Source organism: Barbus barbus (assembly GCF_936440315.1).
Source record: "Barbus barbus genome assembly, chromosome: 2".
NCBI classification, from domain to species: Eukaryota; Metazoa; Chordata; class Actinopteri; order Cypriniformes; family Cyprinidae; genus Barbus; species Barbus barbus.
This window is the reverse complement of record NC_136730.1, coordinates 33,276,485-33,296,818: the sequence shown is the minus strand read 5'-3', so window position 1 is coordinate 33,296,818 and position 20,334 is coordinate 33,276,485. Positions and strand designations below refer to the sequence as shown.

Genomic DNA, 20,334 nt, shown 5'->3' with positions numbered 1-20,334 from the left:
CCATTATCAGACATCAGGAGAACAGCATAACGCTTGATATTATAATGTGACATGGTGTAACAAGAATATCTAGTTTCTTCCTGATTATTTTTATTTTTGCTTTGTATTCCACTGTAAAACTATGAAAAAAGACAACACAAACTGCCCATTTGTGGTCTGCTCAATTCAATTTGCAATATATCCCATGAACAGATGAATTCACTGGAATGCCCAAAGAATCTCTTGTTTTTCTCCCCAAATCCTCATGTCTCTTTCCAGGTTTGTTTTTGCATGGACGCTTTAATATGTAATTGTCTCCCCTTTTAACTTCTAATGCCTATTAGCAGTGTACTGGAATGTTTCTAAAAAAGATAAATACAATATTTGTGTCACACCTTACCAGGGAGCAAGGAACAAGCTAGCGAGGAGTACTTTAAAACATGGTCTTTAATAGTCCACACACGTAGGAGACACAGGAAACACCAGGAAAGACGTTCAAGATCCGACCAACACTAACTGAAAGGACTTGGACCTTTGAAACATCCAAAGGGGAGGGGCGGGTGGGAACTAGGGAGGCGGCTCAGGAGGAGGACGGACACCCGGGAGGGGGCCGGCAGACCGAGACCAAGGAGGTGACGAAGGAGGGAGAAGCCAGGGAAGAGACAGGAGGGACCCGGAGCAGGAGGCGCACAGTTGGACCCAGTTCACAGCCGTGAAGATGGCCCACTGTGGAGCCGACGGAGGGAGGAGCCATGGAGGAGGGATGGCCGCCGACTCCAGGGGGGCCGACCAACGGAGATTCAACGAGCCAGGGGGATGCCGAGGATCCGGGGGGCCAGGGTGGAGCCGAGGGCTCTGGCGACCAAGGGAGGCGGAGACCCGGAGAGCCGCGGCGGAGCCGGAGCGACTTAGGACCCAGGTGGAGCTGAAGGCAGGAAGGAGCCCAACGGAGCCGGTGGGACGGAGCGACGAAGCGCAGCCAGAGGAGAGGAGTCCTGAGGCGATGGCGGGTCGACGCCCGCCCGGTGGAGCTGGTGGATCGAGGGGTGACGGTGGAGGCGAGGGAGCTAGGAGCCGAGGTGGAGCCACTGGGTCTACGGGCCGAGGCGGAGTCCGGGCCTCGAAGGCTGGAGGCGGAGGTGAGGGATACTCCAGCCCCGGCGACGCTGGAGGATGGCAGACCCACGGGCCTCGCACCATACAGATTGGGGGCTGAGGGCGAGTGGGGGGGCTGCCAGACGACAACGGTGGAGGAGGCAGGAGCGGGTGGGAGGGTGGGCATTTTTGAGGAGCAGGCACAGGAGGGCACTTTCGAGGAGCGGGCACTAGGGGCCACATTCGAGGAGCAGGCACTGGAGGTTCAGACGCCCCCTCTCTGTCCAGCAGTCCCAGATCTATCCTCAGCTCACCCTCAGCCGCAGTGCAGGGGGCGGAGCTCCACTCCGCACTCACACCGTCCACGGCTTGCTCCCTCATGATGGGCACAGTCGCCGGCTCTCGCACCTGGTCTGACGGGTTGGGCTCAACTTCCGGGGCGATCATCTGCTCAGTCGCTCGGCTTCGCGCTGGCTCACAGATCGCGGCGGGAATTGGATCTCCATCATCGGTGGGCTCGGGCTGGTGCTCCGTACCGCGGGGAGATGGTGGGCTGGGCTCTGGGTCTGGAGTGGATCTGGCGAGATCATCCTCAAGGGAGACTGTGAGGGGCGATCCGTTTCTCGCCAGAGTCCACTCCACGAATGCGGCGAAATCCTCTCGAGGGCCATCTTCGGACGACAGCGCTCTGCACGCGATGTTTAGGCTTCCATTAGCTGGTGGTGTTAGCTAACATCAGGAACAGTCGCGTATGGTCCTCGAGAGATCAGATCGGTCCCCCTGCTCCAGCAGGAGGAGGAGGAATTCGGCCCGGACAAAGGGATCCATGGAGCGCAACGGAAATAAAAACACTGAGGGAAAAAATGGAAAACAAAAAGGAGGGTAGACGGCGGGGTCTTTGGTCGGATCTTCTGTCACACCTTACCAGGGAGCAAGGAACGAAGGAGCTAGGAGTACTTTAAAACACGGTCTTTAATAGTCCACACACGTAGGAGACACAGGAAACACCAGGAAAGACGTTCAAGATCTGACCAACACTAACTGAAAGGACTGGGGCTTATAAACACAGGATAATTGGGGAAGACGATGAGACACACCTGGAGCAAATTAACACAATCAGACTGGGGAGAAACTGGGTCACAGTGGACACATGACGAGCAAAAACACAACAAAAGAGTCCAGGATCCTGACAATTTGGTTACACTTTATTTTGATAGTCCACTTTAGACATTCTACTAACTATAAGTAACTTGGTAGCTACATGACAACTAATTCTCATTAATTTGCAACTACATGTCTACTAACTCTCAGAATAGACTGTTAGAGTAGGTTTAGGGTTAGTAAAATAAGTTGACATATATTTGCAAATTTCTCATAATCAGTATATGGGCCAACGCGTCCCTGACCTTCGAATAATAAGTTGGGCAGTGAGAGTTGTCTTTGCGAAGCACCTGTGAGGGTCACTGGCGAGGGCTGCGAGAGGGCTCTTCTGGTGGAGACCACTCCAATCCCAGCTGTTCAACCGCTTTCGAGAGGACACGGAAAAGTTCGGCATCCATCCCGGGTTTGGCAGTGCTGGGCGTGGACGAATGCGGGGGGGGGACGGAGTCAGCAACTGTTCACATAAATGAACCCGACAGATCCTCAGCGCCCGAAGCTGCCAATGACATACTGTCATCGGCCAGCTCTTTGTCACTTCCCCCGAACGAGACCAGATCGCTCGCGCTTGCAGAGGGACGCTGGTCAGGTCGGGAAAAAAGGACAGGAGAAATCTCTCTTTGTGGCGAGAGCGAAGCACGTGGGATCTGAGCCGACGTGAGCTCGCTCTCAGCCAGGCGCTGAGATCCTCTGCCCCGCAGTTTTTTATTCACAGGTCCCTAGGAGGAAGAAAACGGGAGGGCGCGAGGGGCGGAGATCAGAAAGCGATCTGCAAGCGCAGAAAGGCGAGACTGATGTTCTCGCAATGAGAACAATCAGAGCCAGCTAGCACGGCATCCGCATGGGATTTCCCCAAGCAGGCCATCATCGGCGTGCAGGGGAGACCTGTATGAACCGCAAAAACGGCGAGGCATTTGAAACAACGCCTGATTTGCTCTTTTAGAAAGCATGAGTAACTGCCGAATGGCGGCAGCGAACGAGACCCGGACTGCTGCGGTACTGGATCACGAGGAAAAGGCGGCGTCTCAGCTATCAGATTGAGGTCGCTGGTTTAGCTACGAGGCGTGTCGACGGCGAGCAGGCTTCTGGGATCAGCAAAGGCGAATTAGTCGTCGCTGAAAGAGAAGAAATCTGAGGATCCTATGGCAAAACGGCCACTTATATAGCCAGATAGCCCAGCCCATTCTGGCGGGATCTGGCGGGCTTTGTCACCATAGGCTCGTGCAGCTCCACTGCCGACCCATTGGTTCGTTTTTTACACACTGCACGAACCAATAGTTGTGCATTTTCACTGCGTGATTGAATAAGTCTTCAGTTCAGGAGAAAAAATCGCTTTTTATCAACAGGGAACTAGATAGTTTCACCACAGCATTTATTATTGACAAAACAACAAAAATGGCACAGGAAAACAGTATGGGAGAAAAGTAACATGCTGAGACTAGATACTTTATAGGACAGCCCAAAAAAAGATCAGAATGAACAGTTATAAAAGATTTAAAACATGAAAGGCGCACGAGCTGTTCAACCCGCCAAAAATCTGAACTAGGTTGACACAGATAGAGATGCTGTAGCGAGCTGTGACACACTGTCTTGGCTGCCTGTATCTAGAGGGTTCAGTGAGCATGATTGGCCTCATCTTCCACAGAGAGCTCTCCAGTCAGATTTTCCTGTTCTCTGTCGCAGTATCAACTATCAGTGGAGAGCCTGCACAATAGCAAACATATACAGACAAGTAAAAGTGGAAACCATGCTTCGGTAGGGTTGAAATGTGAGTACAAATGGCAAACAAGTTCAGCTACCTTTCGCTGTCATTCCAAGGTAAAACAAAGCTTAGCAGAAAGATGCAAAGATAGATGTTTGACTAAGCATCACCTATACGTAATGTGACCTTGAAATTAGTCTGTTGTGATAGTAAAGCAAATCTTTTCATATTCATATTTTAGGTACTGTATCAAAGGTTTGTAAAAGCAGGTTTAATTGTTTTGTGAATAGGGCATTGATGGTGTTTGTTTTTGCCTTGCTGCTAGCAGCTGTGTACAGTAGTAAATACAGTAAAGATGAGTATCCTCAATGTGTCAACTTTCATGCTTCATATTGCCCTGTGTCATGAATCTGGTCTATGAACTTCCGTTAACTCACCACCAGAGGTCACTCGCTCACCACATGGACTCTTGCACCACACTAACTGTTGCACGCCACCTCAGACTACAATTCCCATCATCCATTGCACTGACGATACACAGCTGATTGCACTGATCACACACCCTACATAAACCATGGACTTCCTCTTCCTCTCTGCCGAGTATTGTATTGCGTTTATCACTCCCCTAGTGTTAGCTGCCTTACCGAGCCATTCTGTGTTTTTCTGTTTAGTTCCAGTATTGTTCTGCATTTATAAGTCTCCTAGTTTTAGCTGCGATACGGAACCCACATTGTTGTCATAGTCTTGCCCTGTGTGTTTTCCTAGTGTTTTGATTCTTGCCTGCGTTTCCTGGATTTACCCCTTTGCCTTGCCGTTTGGACTCTGTTTGCACCTCTCTTGGACTACTGCTCGTATACCTGGATTATGTCTCTGCCTTGCCCTGTTGGATATTGTTCGCCGATCGTCGCCTCTCGCTAGCCCTAGGATTGCTCTGTGTCTTGCCCGTACCATATCTGTTTGCCATTGTTTGACCCTGCCTGTTTATTGACTATATTTATAAATAAAAGCTTGCACTTGGATCCGCACGTCTCACGTCTCTTCGCCCCGTTACACCCTGACTGGAATGGAATATTCAACAGTATACATTGCTGCTGTGTGCAAGATTCTGAGGCCACTAGTAAATGCTGTTATTTTTACATTTTAATTTAACTCATTTTATTCAACCAAATTAATTCATAAGTGAATAATTTACATGAATTTCAGATTGTTTTTTGCTTTAATGGCAGCAGCACACAAGCTGCATGAACTGCACCAGTTAGTGTCAAACGTGACGGTCATCTTCTCATATTCTCATTTATCTTAAATATTTCTTATTTGATGTCATATCATTGCTATATTTTACATTTTCAAAATCATGCAACTTCGTGTTTATTTTCAGGTTTTGAAGATTGTCAGTGTGATCTCAGACACTGTGTTTGTTTTTGCTCTGCTACTAGCAGCAGAGAACAGTAGTGGCTACAGTGTAAGCCGGGGAATCTCTGTTTTCAAGCCTTGCTGGCAGCTATCCCACGAGAAAGTAGTGTAGAGTGTTGAAGAGAGAACAAAAGACAGTGACTGAAAGAGAGATGTTTGTACTTGTTTGTATGTGATTTGCTCCTAAGCACTCATGCATATTATGTAAAGTATCTTAGAGGGAAAGACCTTCAACCCACATTGACAAAACTTTTTTTTTGGACATGTATCACAGAAACAACAGTATTCTTTGAAGTACCATGAAATACCACATTAATACTATGATGCATGAGTATGGTAATCATTCAGTGCTGTTGTTGTTGTTAACTAAACATATTGGTAACACTTTAGATAGGGAACACTTATTCACTCTTTTCCCTCAATAAATACCTAATTTGCTGATTATTAATAGTTAGTAAGGTAGTTGTTAAGTTTAGGTATTGGGTAGGATTAGGGATGCAGAATAAAGTCATGTGATAAGGCATTAATATGTGCTTAATTAGTACTAATAAAAATAATAGATAATATTGGATGAAAAATGTTGACTGGAAAAATATATAAGTTCATGTTGAAGTACTAAATGACTAACACTGAATAAAACACTGAAATAAAAAGTCTTTTATTTTAAGGTCTGATTTTCACTATTAACAAACCATTAACTATTACATTTGTCTCAATTAAGTCGTAATTTTCTGCTTATTAGTAGTTAGTAAGGTAGTTGTTAAATTTAGGTATTGGGTCAGGATTAAAGATGTAGAATATGGTCATGCAGAATATGTGTTTTTTAATACTAATAAACAGCCAATATGTTAAAAATAGGCATGCTAATAAGCTAAAGTGTTACTCAAACCAGTAGAAACATAAAAAACATAAGGTAACACTTTAGAATAGGGAACACATATTCACTATTAACTATGACTTTTCCCCCAATAAATTCCTAATTTGCTGCTTGTCAATAGTTAGTAAGGTAGTTGTTAAGTTTAGGTATTGGGTAGGATTAGGGATGTAGAATAAGGTCATGTAGAATAAGGCATTAATATGTGCTTAATTACTACTAATAAATGGCTAATATTCTAGTAATATGCATGCTAATAAGTAACTATTAAGAGACCCATGATGAAAGCACATAAATGAACCTGAAACTATAAAAATAAATTCAAAATATTAATAAATATGCCAACACTGTACTTTTTTTGTAATTTCAGCCTGTTAAAAATCTGAATAAATTGATTTACAGACATTTACAAAAGAAGATTTATGAATATTTGCAGATAAAATTTAAAAATTCTGTCCTCTGAGTATCATTTCTTAATATTCATGTTTGTTTGTGTTTCCTGTCACAGATACAGAAGCAGAGAGAAATGCTCTGAAAGAACATGTCTATCCCAAACTCCGAGACTTCTGCAGGGAGAACTATGGCATTGAATTCCAGGTAACAAAGACGTCGCTTTTCTGTAAATTCTCTACAGCAACCATTAAGCTATGATAAACAGATTTCTTTGTCTTTTTTTTCTCCTAACCTTCTGCTTTCGTCTTCTCGCTCTGTTGGCTGGGAAGATAAAGTTTCTTGGGGACTATTATGTGATCTCAACACTGATATGCCCATGCAAGACGAAAGTATGTCTCTCTTATATTTGTCCTCAGGAGAATGGCCAGAAAAAAATCCCTCTTTCTCTTCCCCTCCTCTCCTCTGGAGTGGTATTTACAATGCAAATGGTTTTTTGTCTGAGAGAATGGAGCAGTGGGGAGATTTTTATCATGCAATTTGATTAACAAATGCAGGGCCTAGAAGAGGTACCATGGCCATTGGCGCAGACAGTGTGCTGAGATTGAACTGAGGCTACATGGGTGTGGGGCTTGACCTGATTTCAAGAGCGTCCCCTCAAGAAACACATATTTATGTAAGACTATGCCTGGTTAAACGCAAGGCTGCTCAGTAATTTTTATACTGTTTTTAGTGTCACTGAAAACATAAGTGATATTGATAATCGTGATAATGTCTAATTAAAAAAACTATTTTTTTATGTGATTTACTGAACATTGCTTTTAACAGTGTTATTAAATTATTAGTGATGAAGAGGAAGAAGTACTTTACCTCCGAATTGGGACGTACATCTGAAATGGATGGACGTGAAATGGATTATCAACTTTGATTTTGAATATTTGATTGGATGGGTTAGGTGAATCCCTAAGCCCCATTCATGCTGTCAGAGACATGCGACGTCAAAACGACATGATCCCATTCACATTCAGCAGAGAACTGCCAACTTCCAGTGACCGCTGGAGACAGGATGCAAGTGTGTCCAGTTATGCATCAAAGAAGCAAAAAGTTTAACTATGCAAATGAGCAGCACATTTCAGGAGCAACTACAAAATCGGAGTGAAGTCAGTGTGAGCAGGTCTTTAGTCATAATACCAAAATTGTCTGTCTAAAGATTAAATGTTACCAAATGTCAAATTAAAATCCTAAACTTAAAAAAAAATGTACCAGTAAACACAGTTAAACAGACAAGTAAACAGTCAGTAATAAAATGAAGAACAAAGAAACAAATTGCAAGCAATATAACAAAGACATTAATGAAGTAAACAGTGCTTGTTTTTCTAAAGTTCATAGCAACAGCATTCGACAATAGAAGTTTTTCAAGTAAACAAAGAAAGTAATCAAAAGTACAAAACTACTTAAATTATTGGCATAGTCTTCACAGCATGATTGTTCAAAATAATAATAATAATACTGATTCAGTACAGTAAATAAAAAGTACTATTATCAGTAAAATGTTGCTTCACTATGAATTTCTTTAGTCGAACATGCTTTAATCCAACAAGTTTGCAATTGGCAATATGTTTTAATTAATGCTACATCATAGACAGCAGCAATTCTTTTAGACTGCACTTTATAATGTAAGAAAAAATGCACATATTGTACTTTTTCCCATCTGTTTACTATTTAGGACACAGCTATTTTTAAATTATGTTTACACTGTGTTTACATTTCTGTGGAATAGACATTTTGGTGCCATTAACGGACATACTCCAGCTTTAAAGGGGTCATCGGATGCGAAATTAACTTTATAAGTTGTTTGAACACAAATGTGTGTTGGAAGTGTGTGTACACATCCATCCTATAATGATAAAAATCCACCCAGTGTTTTTTTTTTTAAATCCCTATTTTAAAATCCTCAAATTCTCAAATCAGGCTGTTCTGGGATTCCTGTCAGAATGATGAAGTTCTGTACAGGCTACTCCTATGATAGTTGATTGACAAGGCCATCTTACCTTAGACCCGCCCTGAGTGAGCTGAGAGCTGTCCACTATTGTGTCGACTCTGGTGCAGGGGAAGACAAGAATGTCTCATATTAAGCGATTGAAGTGTTTAGTTGTTGGATGTAATAATGAATATAGCAGTCGTCATTTACTCCCGACATCTGAGCCACTGAAGACGCAGGGGATTAACATTACTTTCGTTTTGAAGGGAATGTGCTGATCCCGATCTGCCTAAATGCGTCTATATTCGCAAAAATCATTCATGATCCAGCTTCATCTACAGAAAAAGTGAGTATAAGGGTTTTTATGAATCTTTGCAAATTACCTTTCCTAATAATGTGCTAATTAGCCATTTTTGAGGCTGAAGTTTACAGTCTGCTCATCACCCCACGGAAGAGAGGGGCGGGGTCAGCAGAGCTCATTAGCATTTAAAGCAACATGGACTAATAATGGCTTGATGAAAACAGAGCTGATTTTGACAGGGTAAAGAAGTTGTTTTTTACACTACCATTACTAAGTATGTTATAGACTTTTCATTAAGACCCAGAAGAATCATATCAACTTGTGGAAAATGGGCATCCGATGACCCCTTTAAGCTACCTCTTCTTGAGTCCTGGTGTAATCATCTCCTCATCTATCATTATAGATGAGCCATTATATCACTGCTTATCTTTTCATGAGTATGCCAGTTTATGCACATCAGGTGTGACTGACTTGAGATTAAGATGGGACATCAAGGTCAGTCAGGAATAACGGGTTAAATAAAAATTTCTTAAAATATGAGATTTTGGGATGGAAACTAGTCATGTCCTATTGCTCAGACCTATTGTGATTACATTGCTTATAAATTAAATGATTACAAGTCAAGTGGGCTTATAACAGCGCATACCAAGGATGAATCATTCCTTTCAGAAAATCAAGTGTTTTGAATCACAGAAGTGCAAATTTAGTGCAGTTTTGTGATTTTAAAATATTTGATTGAAAAATCACTGAACAGATATTGCATCATATTCAAATGTTACCACTATTACACTGAAAAAAAAAACTGTTTTTCTTAATCTGCATCAGTACTTGTTTTACATTTTTTATTTAAATACAGAGATATTTAGGATTCAACTTACAATAATACTGAATAAATGTAATTCAAGAGTTGTATTAAGTTCCACAATTTTGCATCTGAAGTAAATGTGTCTTGCTTTAAGGATGTTTTATAGCTTACTAGATATGTTGGTGAATAAATTAGCTTTTTTTAATTACATTTATACATTATTGTTTATGCTAAACTGAGAGGAAAGCAAAGTTAGTGTCAGAGAGAAAAGGGAAAACTGAAAGAATTGGGGTGTGAGAGAAAGAGAGAAGGTGAGAGAGAGAAGTGAGAGACAGACAGAAAAAGAAGGGAGTTCTCTCAACCAGAAAATATGATGTGGCAAATTGCAATTCTTTCTGGTCATTGTTATTTGATTCTATTTCCTGTGGCGTCCCTGAGAGGGATGGATGCAGGATAGAGTGTGTCTGTGTACATGAGTGTGTGAGGCTAAATTTCTCTGCCCAAGGCTTCATCCCAGTCCAGTCACAGCACACACACATACTCAATCCCCTTAGCAGTGGCGGGATCAGGCCTGGAAGTGCTGTAACATGACAGTGTGGGACTCTGATAAGCTTTCACAGTGTGAGGAGCAAATTACGGCATATACCATAATCTACTTTATACGAAAAGTTATAATGATAAGACTTTGTTTTTATTGAGTTGCAGTCAAACTTTGAAGTTATTTTTACACATAGCATGCTATATCATGTTTACTCTTGGTGTCCAGATTATAGTTTAATCAATCATTCTTACAATTGATTATATATTAGAGATTTGACCTTCTCCTTTTTCTATTTCCTGATATTTAAATATCTTGCTGCAAAATATAATAATGTATATTAGAGGTTGTCTGATAGTGGATTTTTGGAAAATAAGGCTGATAACTGATTCATTGAAAACCCCAAAATCTTATTTTTTCAATCTTTCAAAATCTTTCATGTCCCTTCAAACTCAAAGCTCAAAAAGTGAATGATCTCTTCTCCTCACATGACCCCCACATAGTCTCGCTGTCGCCACAGACCATAGAGGTTCACACTTAAACCTCAACTGACCATTTCAACAACTGTGTAATTTGTTCACTATTTCCCGATGAGCTTCCAGTCAACTTGATCACATCAACACAGGGCCAGTTTCCACGCATCACACACATAAGCACAAAGTCCTATTTTCATACCAACACCATTTCTTAATGATGGGCTTTATAATCCAATGAGAGTGCAAGAGAGGAGCTGTAGGCACTTACAAATCGCTGGTAATGCTGTTTGGCTGCCATGACGACCACAGCAGAGGCGAGGTTTGATTACAGGGCTGGAGTCAAGTCTAAATGTGTCAGGTAGCCTATTGAACTGACTGATTTGCATACAAACACATTTGTATTAATGTTTATTAACTCATGAGTTTGGAACAACTAAATTGGATTCACAGGAGATAAGCAATTGTGATTAAATGTTGCCCTGCACAATATACACACACAGTAATAATGATTTATGACAAAATACTTATGTTCTTGCTGAAAAAAAATTATAATTCAATTGTGAATATTTTTATATATCTACTAATTAATTGATAATGAGTTTAATAACTAAATAATGTATCTCCTTCAAGCTAAAATGATTTAAGATTTTTTTTTTTTTTTAATTGACAGTATTGGCTTAAAGTGATGGTTTAGTTAGAATGTTCAGTCACACTTTATTTTAAGGTCCAATTCTTGCTATTAATAAACCATTAAGTACAACTTTTGCCTCAATAAACTGCTATTTTTCTGCTTATTAGTAGTTAGTAAAGTAGTTGTTAAGTTTAGGTATTGGGTAGGATTATAGATGCAAAATATGGTCATGCAGAATATGTCCTTTATAATTACTAATAAACAGCCAATATGTTAATAATAGGCATGCAACTAGTTAATAGTGAGAATTGGTCCCTATACTAAAGTGTCACAGAATGTTCCAGCTTTTCAAACAGAACATCTCCAGCTTTAAAAGAAATATGTTTAAATGAAATGGTCAGTCAAGGTCATAGAATTTTGAGAGATTTTATTTCTCATAGATTTAGAGGGCTGATTAATTTATGAAGTATTATTTGATTTACACAGCATTTAGTCTGGGGCATGTTGTTACACCACATGGTGTAGCATAGTACGGTGAGTCACAATGGAACCTTCCATTCAACGGCCGTTTATAGACGTTTCAGGAAAATCTAAACAGTTAAAAAAAATGTAAAACACAAAAATATAACATTTCTGAAACTAACAAATTTATGTAAAATACACAGATAATAATGTATGGCTAACAAATACTATAACTCAATAATAGACTCCAGTGTATTCATGCATTCATGCAATGCCCTCATCTCAATGCCCTCAAATCCTGTCTTAGTCCTAGTCTTAGTCCTTTTTTGAACTAGATACAAAACTACTGCTGGACTTTTGACTCAAATTGTGATTGTGGCCAGTCTCATCTACATCTTTTGTTCTGTTATTGTGATCAAATGAATGTCCTTCAGAGAACTAATAGTTTTTGTGACATCCAGAAAAGGTGCGTTAACACAGGAAAGTGTATCGGTTGGCAAAAAGGATATTAGCGGTTTGTGCCTGGGTTAATTGCCTTGCTTAAGGTCATAAAGGTGTTACAGTGGGATTATGACCTATGTAACCATCATTTGATGGCTCGTTCGCACTCCTCAGCAGGCTATGAATCCAACCCCAACCCCTACAGTCACCCTGGGAATTGATGGCCTGTTGTGTAAGAGCTCCATGCTGGCGAGAGCACATTGGATCTGTCAGCACTCATTGGAGCTTCAGCAGATGAGAAGGTGAGAAAAAAAGATGAAAAACAGCCTAAGGGTAAACAGAAAGAGACAGAGAGAGATGAAAAGATAGAAGGACTGAAATACAAACGCTCATTCCTCATGGGGTTTGGAGGTTACGCCTTGCTGTTGGTGTGTTGATCCATGGACTTGTGTGGAATTGAGGTGGCCTCTACATTTTCAGATGTATTAGCATCGATTAGCCATTTGCAGAAAAAAAACCCGGCCATTTTCATTCCAGGCATAGACATGATTGATGTAAAGGTTTTATGGTTTTAACATTTGGCTGCTCTCTCCTCACATCTCTCTCTCTCTCTCTCTCTCTCTCTCTCACTAAATTGAAAAGGCAAGCAGGCTAGGCAGCTGGTTGCCATAGCAGTAGTCTAATTGCAGAGGCACTCAAGAGCAGTGCATTGTGGGTAGTTTGTGAGATGAGATGAAGGCATGGAGATTGGTGACTGCTCCAAGGGGTAGAGGAACATGGTTCTCTCTGCAGGGTGGGTGAGCTAACAGCCTCTTAAATCAGGGGACTTCTGACAGGCCTTTTTAGCCTTGCTTTCTGCCTTTTGCTATCTTACGGTTTTCATCTCCTGGTGTGCCACTGTTTTGCTCCTGATTTTGCTCTTGTAGATGCTTGTGTTGTCTTATTCTCTTCTTGTTTTCAATAATCAAATGCTGTAAGCGTACGATATAATGTTCGACCAATGTACACTTTGGAGAATCATATTTCTCTTCTAATTGGCCCTTAATGGGGGCCATCAGTTGACTCATTTGTCTTCTTTTAAAGTGATACATTCATGTAGAGGCGGGAGCCAGAAGGATGATAAATCATAACTCATCTCAGGAGAATCTGTGGGCCTTTTCATCGGGATGAAACTGGCAACTGCATTGTAAATGATGTTTATATCCTCCGCTCAATCGTTTTGAATCTCATCATGAAATCTGCTCATAACTCTGCGATTTCTAAGCATTTGACTCTTGTGCTGTTTACCATTTAGATGATCGTTTTCTATTTAGCAGAAGTAGTTATCGCTGCAGGCAGCCAAAACAAGGTGAATCTTAGATTACGGTTTCTGTTTACTGATACAGTATAGCTGTTTGTAGATGTGTAATTATCAGAGGTGTCAAGTAACGAAGTACAAATACTTCGTTACCTTTCTTAAGTAGAAATTTTGGGTATCTATACTTTACTGGAGTAATTATTTTTCAGCCGACTTTTTACTTCTACTCCTTACATTTTCACGCAATTATCTGTACTTTCTACTCCTTACATTTTAAAAATAGCCTCGTTACTCCTATTTCATTTCGGCTCGTTTTCATTCCTGCTTGTCATCATCATGGGCGTTGCTAGACCATTTTTAGGGGGGGCTTGAGCACCCCTAAATTTCTGCTCAGCCCCCCTAAAAATCTTGCGATTCTTCCCCTTTAAATTTCAAACGGCAGCAGACTTCGGCTCCTCCCCATCTTTCTGCGCGTTCTTCAATCCACAGACTGCGGTGGCGCAGAGGAGAGGACAAGGTGTGTGTTTATCGATAGATTGTTATAATATCTACATCTGTGCAGTTCTTTGTCTTAAATACAGTTTACAAAAAGTCATGGGAGAGCAATCGGTTTCCAATCTTCTGTAAAGTTTTCGCTGCATTCACCACTCATCACACCACAGCTGTTTCCTTCAGCGAAAGCCCTTAACACATTATATGCATACTTTATAAAACGATCACGTTATTGCTATTTTCATTTGAAAATTTAGCTTTCAATATAGAACTTAATATTACAGTGCATGTGGCATTAACTACCATACAGTTATGCATAGAAGTGATTAAAGACAGTGACAGACAGCACTCAGTCAGTGCACTCATTTTAATTGCATATCAGAATGATTGACAGAGATTGAAACATTGTGTGTCCTTCTCACAGACTGCTTCAGTTTTGCGGGTTTTTTAAAATTTTTAAATTTTTTTACTTTTAAAGGTTAATCACAGCACCCACATAGTTTAATCCATTGTCCAGCCTTATAGCTGTGTTGTTTATATTGCTAATATGGATAGTCAGTGTAAGTTTAAAGTGATATGATGTTTTATGTTTACAATTTTCTGTTTGTACTTGAGCATAGAAAAAGATTTGTACTAGTAATGCAAACAGTAACATTTTTGGTTTGTACAGTAAACAGGTGTGTGTGTGTGAGATCAGGTAGACTTGTATTTGGCTTGTACTCGGATGTTATATCTATGCAATACAGTGGAATACTGCAATAAGTTTAGTATACCATCCTACCCTATTAATACATTTTTTTGTAAATATTTATTTAGTTTTTATTATTATACCATCATTGGGGGCTGAGCCCCCCTAAAATGAAAATCCTAGCATCGCCCTTGGTCATCACTCAAAAAAAAAAAAAAACCTATCCAGATAAATCGCGCCATCCGGATAGAGTGAATTGTGGTTGGATGAGAATATAAACCTATACCATTCCGACACCCTATTGGTTTGTACGCGATCCATCGCACCTGCACATGACACAAATCACGTCACACTCAAAAAAGATTATTTCTTAAAAGTTATTATTTCTCCACTACTGGCTCATTTATCAAACGGGTGCTTTCTCTTCGTCCGTTGCCCTCACAGATTCCTGCAGCTAAGCTTGGATGTACATTTACATTCCATTCCAATAAAGGTTATTGATGACATGCCTCTGAAGTTTGACTTTTTGCACCATTACAATACTTACAGGCAACTAGTCATCATATCTTCCGCTCCATGAAACATGTTAATGCTCAGTAATACACATATATGGTTTTTTAATGTATTTGCATTGTACTAAAATGCGTTCATTTTCAGTGGGCACATATTCGGCTGAAACAGGTAGCCTAGTGCATCCCACATTTTTCAACATTAACATTTTAATATAACATTATAGTCATTATGGCCTTTTTTGAGGAGGTGGGGTAGTGCACAATAGGCCCCTGTGCCGCGGCCTAAGCTTTTGTCCTTAATGGCATTTTTTTTTCCTTCCATTACTTTTACTTTTATACTTTAAGTAGTTTTGAAACCAGTACTTTTACACTTTTACTTGAGTAAAAAACTTGAGTTGATACTTCAACTTCTACATAAGTCTTTTTAAACCCTAGTATCTATACTTCTACTTGAGTAATGAATGTGAATACTTTTGACACCACTGGTAATTATATATGGGTTGTTACACTAGTTAAGAATAAAGTGCAACATTTTTGTTTTGTGAAATTTTATTTATTTATTTAGGCACTCCCTTTTGATTAGGACTTCCTTGCTTCCTCGGGAATGCATTGATAACCTCTAATCAATGCAATTTTGAAATTTCAATTTTGAAAAATAAGTCACAGCTGGTCCATGGCTTGCTTGTATTGCATAATTAAGTCTGATAATTATTTTAAATATACAGTATTCACTCATATGTATACACACAATATGAACAGATATCAAAAAATTTAAAACATCTGCCATAGAAGCCTAAGTGGTCCCGATATATGTGCTTCTCTATAGCAATAATCATGTCACCATCAAGTAATTGACAGCATCATGTAACCGATTTTTGTAATTTGAACAGTATTTTACTGTAATATGTACAGTAAGATACTGTAAAATGTATATACAGTATTTTACTGTCAACTGCAAAGGATTGTGGGAAAATATATGTATTTTACAGTAAACTACTATAAATATACAGTACTGAACTTCCCCGCGAAATACTGACCAATGGCAAGGGAGATTTATTTTATTTACTGTTTGATGGAAGCCGCGGTAAAAGGACAAAAGAGAAACATTGCACTGTTAACTGGACAAAAAGGTTAGTATATTCTTTCTGTTTTATGCAAAACTGAGATATTTTAAGATGTTTTAACTTCATATTAACATTATTCATCGTGTCCTTTTTCATGTCAGGAGTTGGAACATTTTTTTCTGACTGACAGCCGGATTAATGCCGCCATAATGGTGATAACATCGACTGGTGAGTACATTAAGGTCACCTATATTAGTCGAAATTGTTACATGGCGAACGAGACGTGAGGTGTGCGGATCCATGTGCAAAATTTTAATTATAAACACAGTCAGTACACAGGCAGGGTCAAACACCGGCAAACAGAAATGGCACGGGCAAGACACAAGAGAGATCCTAGGGCAAGTGTGGGTCGGCGATCGGCGAACAATATCCAACAGGGCAAGGCAGAGAGATAATCCAGGTACACGAGCAGTAGTCCAAGAGAGGTACAAACAGAGTCCGAAGGGCAAGGCAAAGGGTTAATCCAGGAAACACAGGCAGAAAACAGGAAACAAGACTATAAACAAAACAAACTAAACTTAGACTTACAAAACACAGAATGGCTCAGTAAGGCAGCTAACACTTGGAGAGGGTTATACGCAGAACCAGACTCAGAGCTAGACATACACACAGAATGGCTCAGTAAGGCAGCTAACACTTGGAGAGTGTTAAACGCAGAACCAGACTCCGAGCTAGACATACACACAGAAGGGTTAACAGAATACGCAGGACAATACTCGGCAGAGAGGAAGAGGAAGTCCATGGTTTAAGTAGGGTGTGTGATTGTGTGATAGTTCTCAGGTGTGAGCATGATTAGTGCAATCAGCTGTGAATGAATGAATGAATGAATGAATGAATGAATGAATGTTGCATTTATATAGCGCTTTAATGTGTATTGCTGTACACCCAAAGCGCTTTACAATCATGTGGGGGGGGTCTCTCCTCAACCACCACCAGTGTGCAGCATCCACTTGGATGAAGCTGTATATGTGTCATCAGTGTAATGGATGATGGGAATTGTAGTTTGTGGGTGAAGTGCAACAGTGGTGTGGTGCAAGAGTCAATGTGTTGGAGGAGTGACCTCTGGTGGTGAGTAAACAGAAGTCCAAAGACCAGATTCGTGACAGAAATAAACCTTAGTTAAACCGAGAAACACGTTTGTAGGTTCTGCTGCCCTTTAATGCAAATTAGTTAATCTGGCAAGTCCTTACTTAACCTTAACAATGAACTAACATGAAATAACGTTAGTGAGGTAAAGTGCGTAAGGTAACACCACTGTTTTAGTGGAGATTTTAAACAGTATTTTCAAGTACTTCATTTGTTTGTTCTTTTCAAGTTTCTAGTCTAGATTTCGTCTGCAACGTCGGAGGTGTATTTTGGAGCCTCTTCTTGTGAATGCCATAGTATCGATGATAACATTTCATAGCTTTCATCAACTTAACTAATGTTACTAATGCAGAGTTTACACTGCACGATTTTCAAACTCGTCGGATCGCTGTTGTTTTCACTCTGCATCACTATCTGGGGTAGTATTCAGTCGCTGCTGTTTTCACATTGCACAATGGATCGGCGACAGGGGGTTTCACATTGCACGATTTCATAATAGGAAGAATCGCCGACAACTCTGTCTGATCCGCAAACTACGTTTCACAACAAAACACACGCAAGAAGTGATAAGGAAATACACGAGAACCCGCGTGCTCGAGCGAGACTGGAAGTATTAAAAAAAATATAGCCCGCGAATTGTCTGTGCGCTGATTTCCAGCTATAAAAAGAAAATGGATTATGCAGGGAACAGGGATTGTGTGTTCTGCAAAGAGAGGTAAATAATAATTTTGCAGTAATGCTGATGTTGCGGCTTGTCAAGCAAATGTTTGCTTGTTTCTGTATGATATAATTCTACATATATCTATTAAAATACTGATATTCTGGACTATAACTCCTCCCCGAACTTCCCTCTGCCCTGTATCTTTGTCTCTCATTGGCTGAAGGTCTTCGCCGATGTAGTTTTCAGTCAGAAATCATTGCACACAGCGTGCCAAATACTTTGTGGGCGTCGGAGACGTGTCGGCGATTCCCTCAGATCGTGTCTTTGATAATTCACACTGCACGATTGTCATTCGCGTGAACGAGCACCGATTTGCCTCCGATCTCAGGCATTTGTCTGTGATTTATCAAAACCTGTCGACGAGTGAAAAATCGGCATAAAGTAGCCAAATTAGTCACAGGCTGCTGTTCTCCACTAACTCGCAGAACGAGTTTACTTTTTAAAGAGAGGAATGGGGTAGCAAAATATTAATACAGTAAGTTTTGCTTATAAATATTAAAAATGTGGTAACACTTTAGGTTCATTAGTTAACATTAACGTTAGTTAAAAACATTAGTAAACATGTACTAAGAATGAACAATGCTTCTACAGCATTTATTAATTTTAGTTAATGTTAATTTGAGCATTTACTAATGCATATTAAAATCACAAGTTGTGTTTGTTAACATTAGTTAATGCACTGTGAACTAACATGAATAAACAACAACTGTATTTTCATTAACTAACATTAACAAAGATTAAATAATGTAATAAATGCATTGTTCATTGTTTGTTCATGCTAGTTAATACATTAACTAATGTTAACAAATGACACCTTATTGTAAAGTGTTACCAAAAATGTTTATCTTATTAAAAATGTTTGTATTACTGTATGGTAGTTTTTTTTTTTGGGGGGGGGGGGGGGTCTGATCATAAACTATAGTATCACTAAAAGGGTTTTGTGACTCTGTCTGTTACAGGAGATCTTTACATATTTTTGTGTTCAAATTTTTTGTTTATATTTAATTTCATAATATTATTTATTTATTTATTTATTATAATTATACTTGTCGCTTTAAACAAAATTAAGCCACTTTTGTAACCTGTTTTATTTGACGTGTATCCCATGTATTCTGATATGTGAATTAATGTCTCTGGGCTAAGCCCCGGATATCCACTCACCCTAGAACCGCCCCTGGAATCAAACCCATTAATTCAGCATTCTAGCACTTTCCTCTAAAATGGAGCTTTAATAATTTGAATGTGATGGATTTTCAACTAATTATGTACCTTCTCTTGTAGGTGCGTTCAGATGTAGTATATAACGTTTTTATTAACATCAAAGTACATACAGCACCAACTTTGACAGTTGAGGCAAATTCTGTAAACACTGCTTTGAAAAATTGTTATTTTTTTCTTGTGCTTGCAGGTTTATTCAGACAGTCCGTCTTGTTGCACCAAATGCATTGAAAGTCACAGATCTGGAGGGACTGGAGACTCGGGAGGCTGGAGACTCGGGAAGCCATGGCGGATCAGGGAACTCGGGAAGCCATGATGTATCCGGGAACTCCGTGGCATTGGCCCTTGGCCACACAGGCCGTGACCAAATGCCCCCCCCCCCCCCAAAAAAAAACTGTTATTGGGGAAATTCCCCTCTGGGGGCCATTGAGGAGGAGTGGGCTCTGTGGGGCGCTCTGGAGGAGCGGGCTCTTGAGGGCGCTCTGGAGGAGCATATTCTTTGGGGCGCCCAGGCAGCGCAGACTCTTGGGGGCGCTCAGGCAGCGCGGAGCTGGACGGAACCAGCGGAGACGCAGCAGAGCTGGACGGGACCAGCGGAGACACAGCAGAGCTGGATGGGACCAGCGGAGACGCAGGAGAGCACTTGCATGGAGCAATCACTGGGGAGGGCACTTGCGAGGGGCCGGCACTGAAGGGCACTTGGGAAGAGCCGGCACTGGAGGGCACTTGCGAGGAGCCGGCACTGGCGGGCACTTGTCCTTCTGTGGCGGGCTTGCCATATTCTCGGATGGCGGGCTTGCCATATTTTCGGATGTCGGGCTTGCCATATTCTCTGCAGGCGGGCTTGCCATCTTCTCTGTAGGCAGGCTTTCCATCCTTTCCGCCGATGGGCTTGGGGGAGCCGCGAACGGCGGCTGGCTTGAGGGAATCACGGAAGGGGGAGGGCTTGG

General features: G+C 40.8%; 1 protein-coding gene across 1 annotated transcript in view; it reads left to right on the top strand.

Annotated features, from left to right (window-relative positions):
• Positions 1-20,334, top strand: part of LOC306888386 (NACHT and WD repeat domain-containing protein 2-like) — a gene marked incomplete at both ends in the record, with an annotated part of 77,972 nt that overhangs the window by 18,924 nt on the left and 38,714 nt on the right. The window contains one exon of the mRNA XM_079446630.1: positions 6,730-6,818. Coding sequence (XP_079302756.1) covers positions 6,730-6,818 — 89 coding nt within the window. The remainder of the gene's footprint in view (positions 1-6,729; positions 6,819-20,334) is intronic.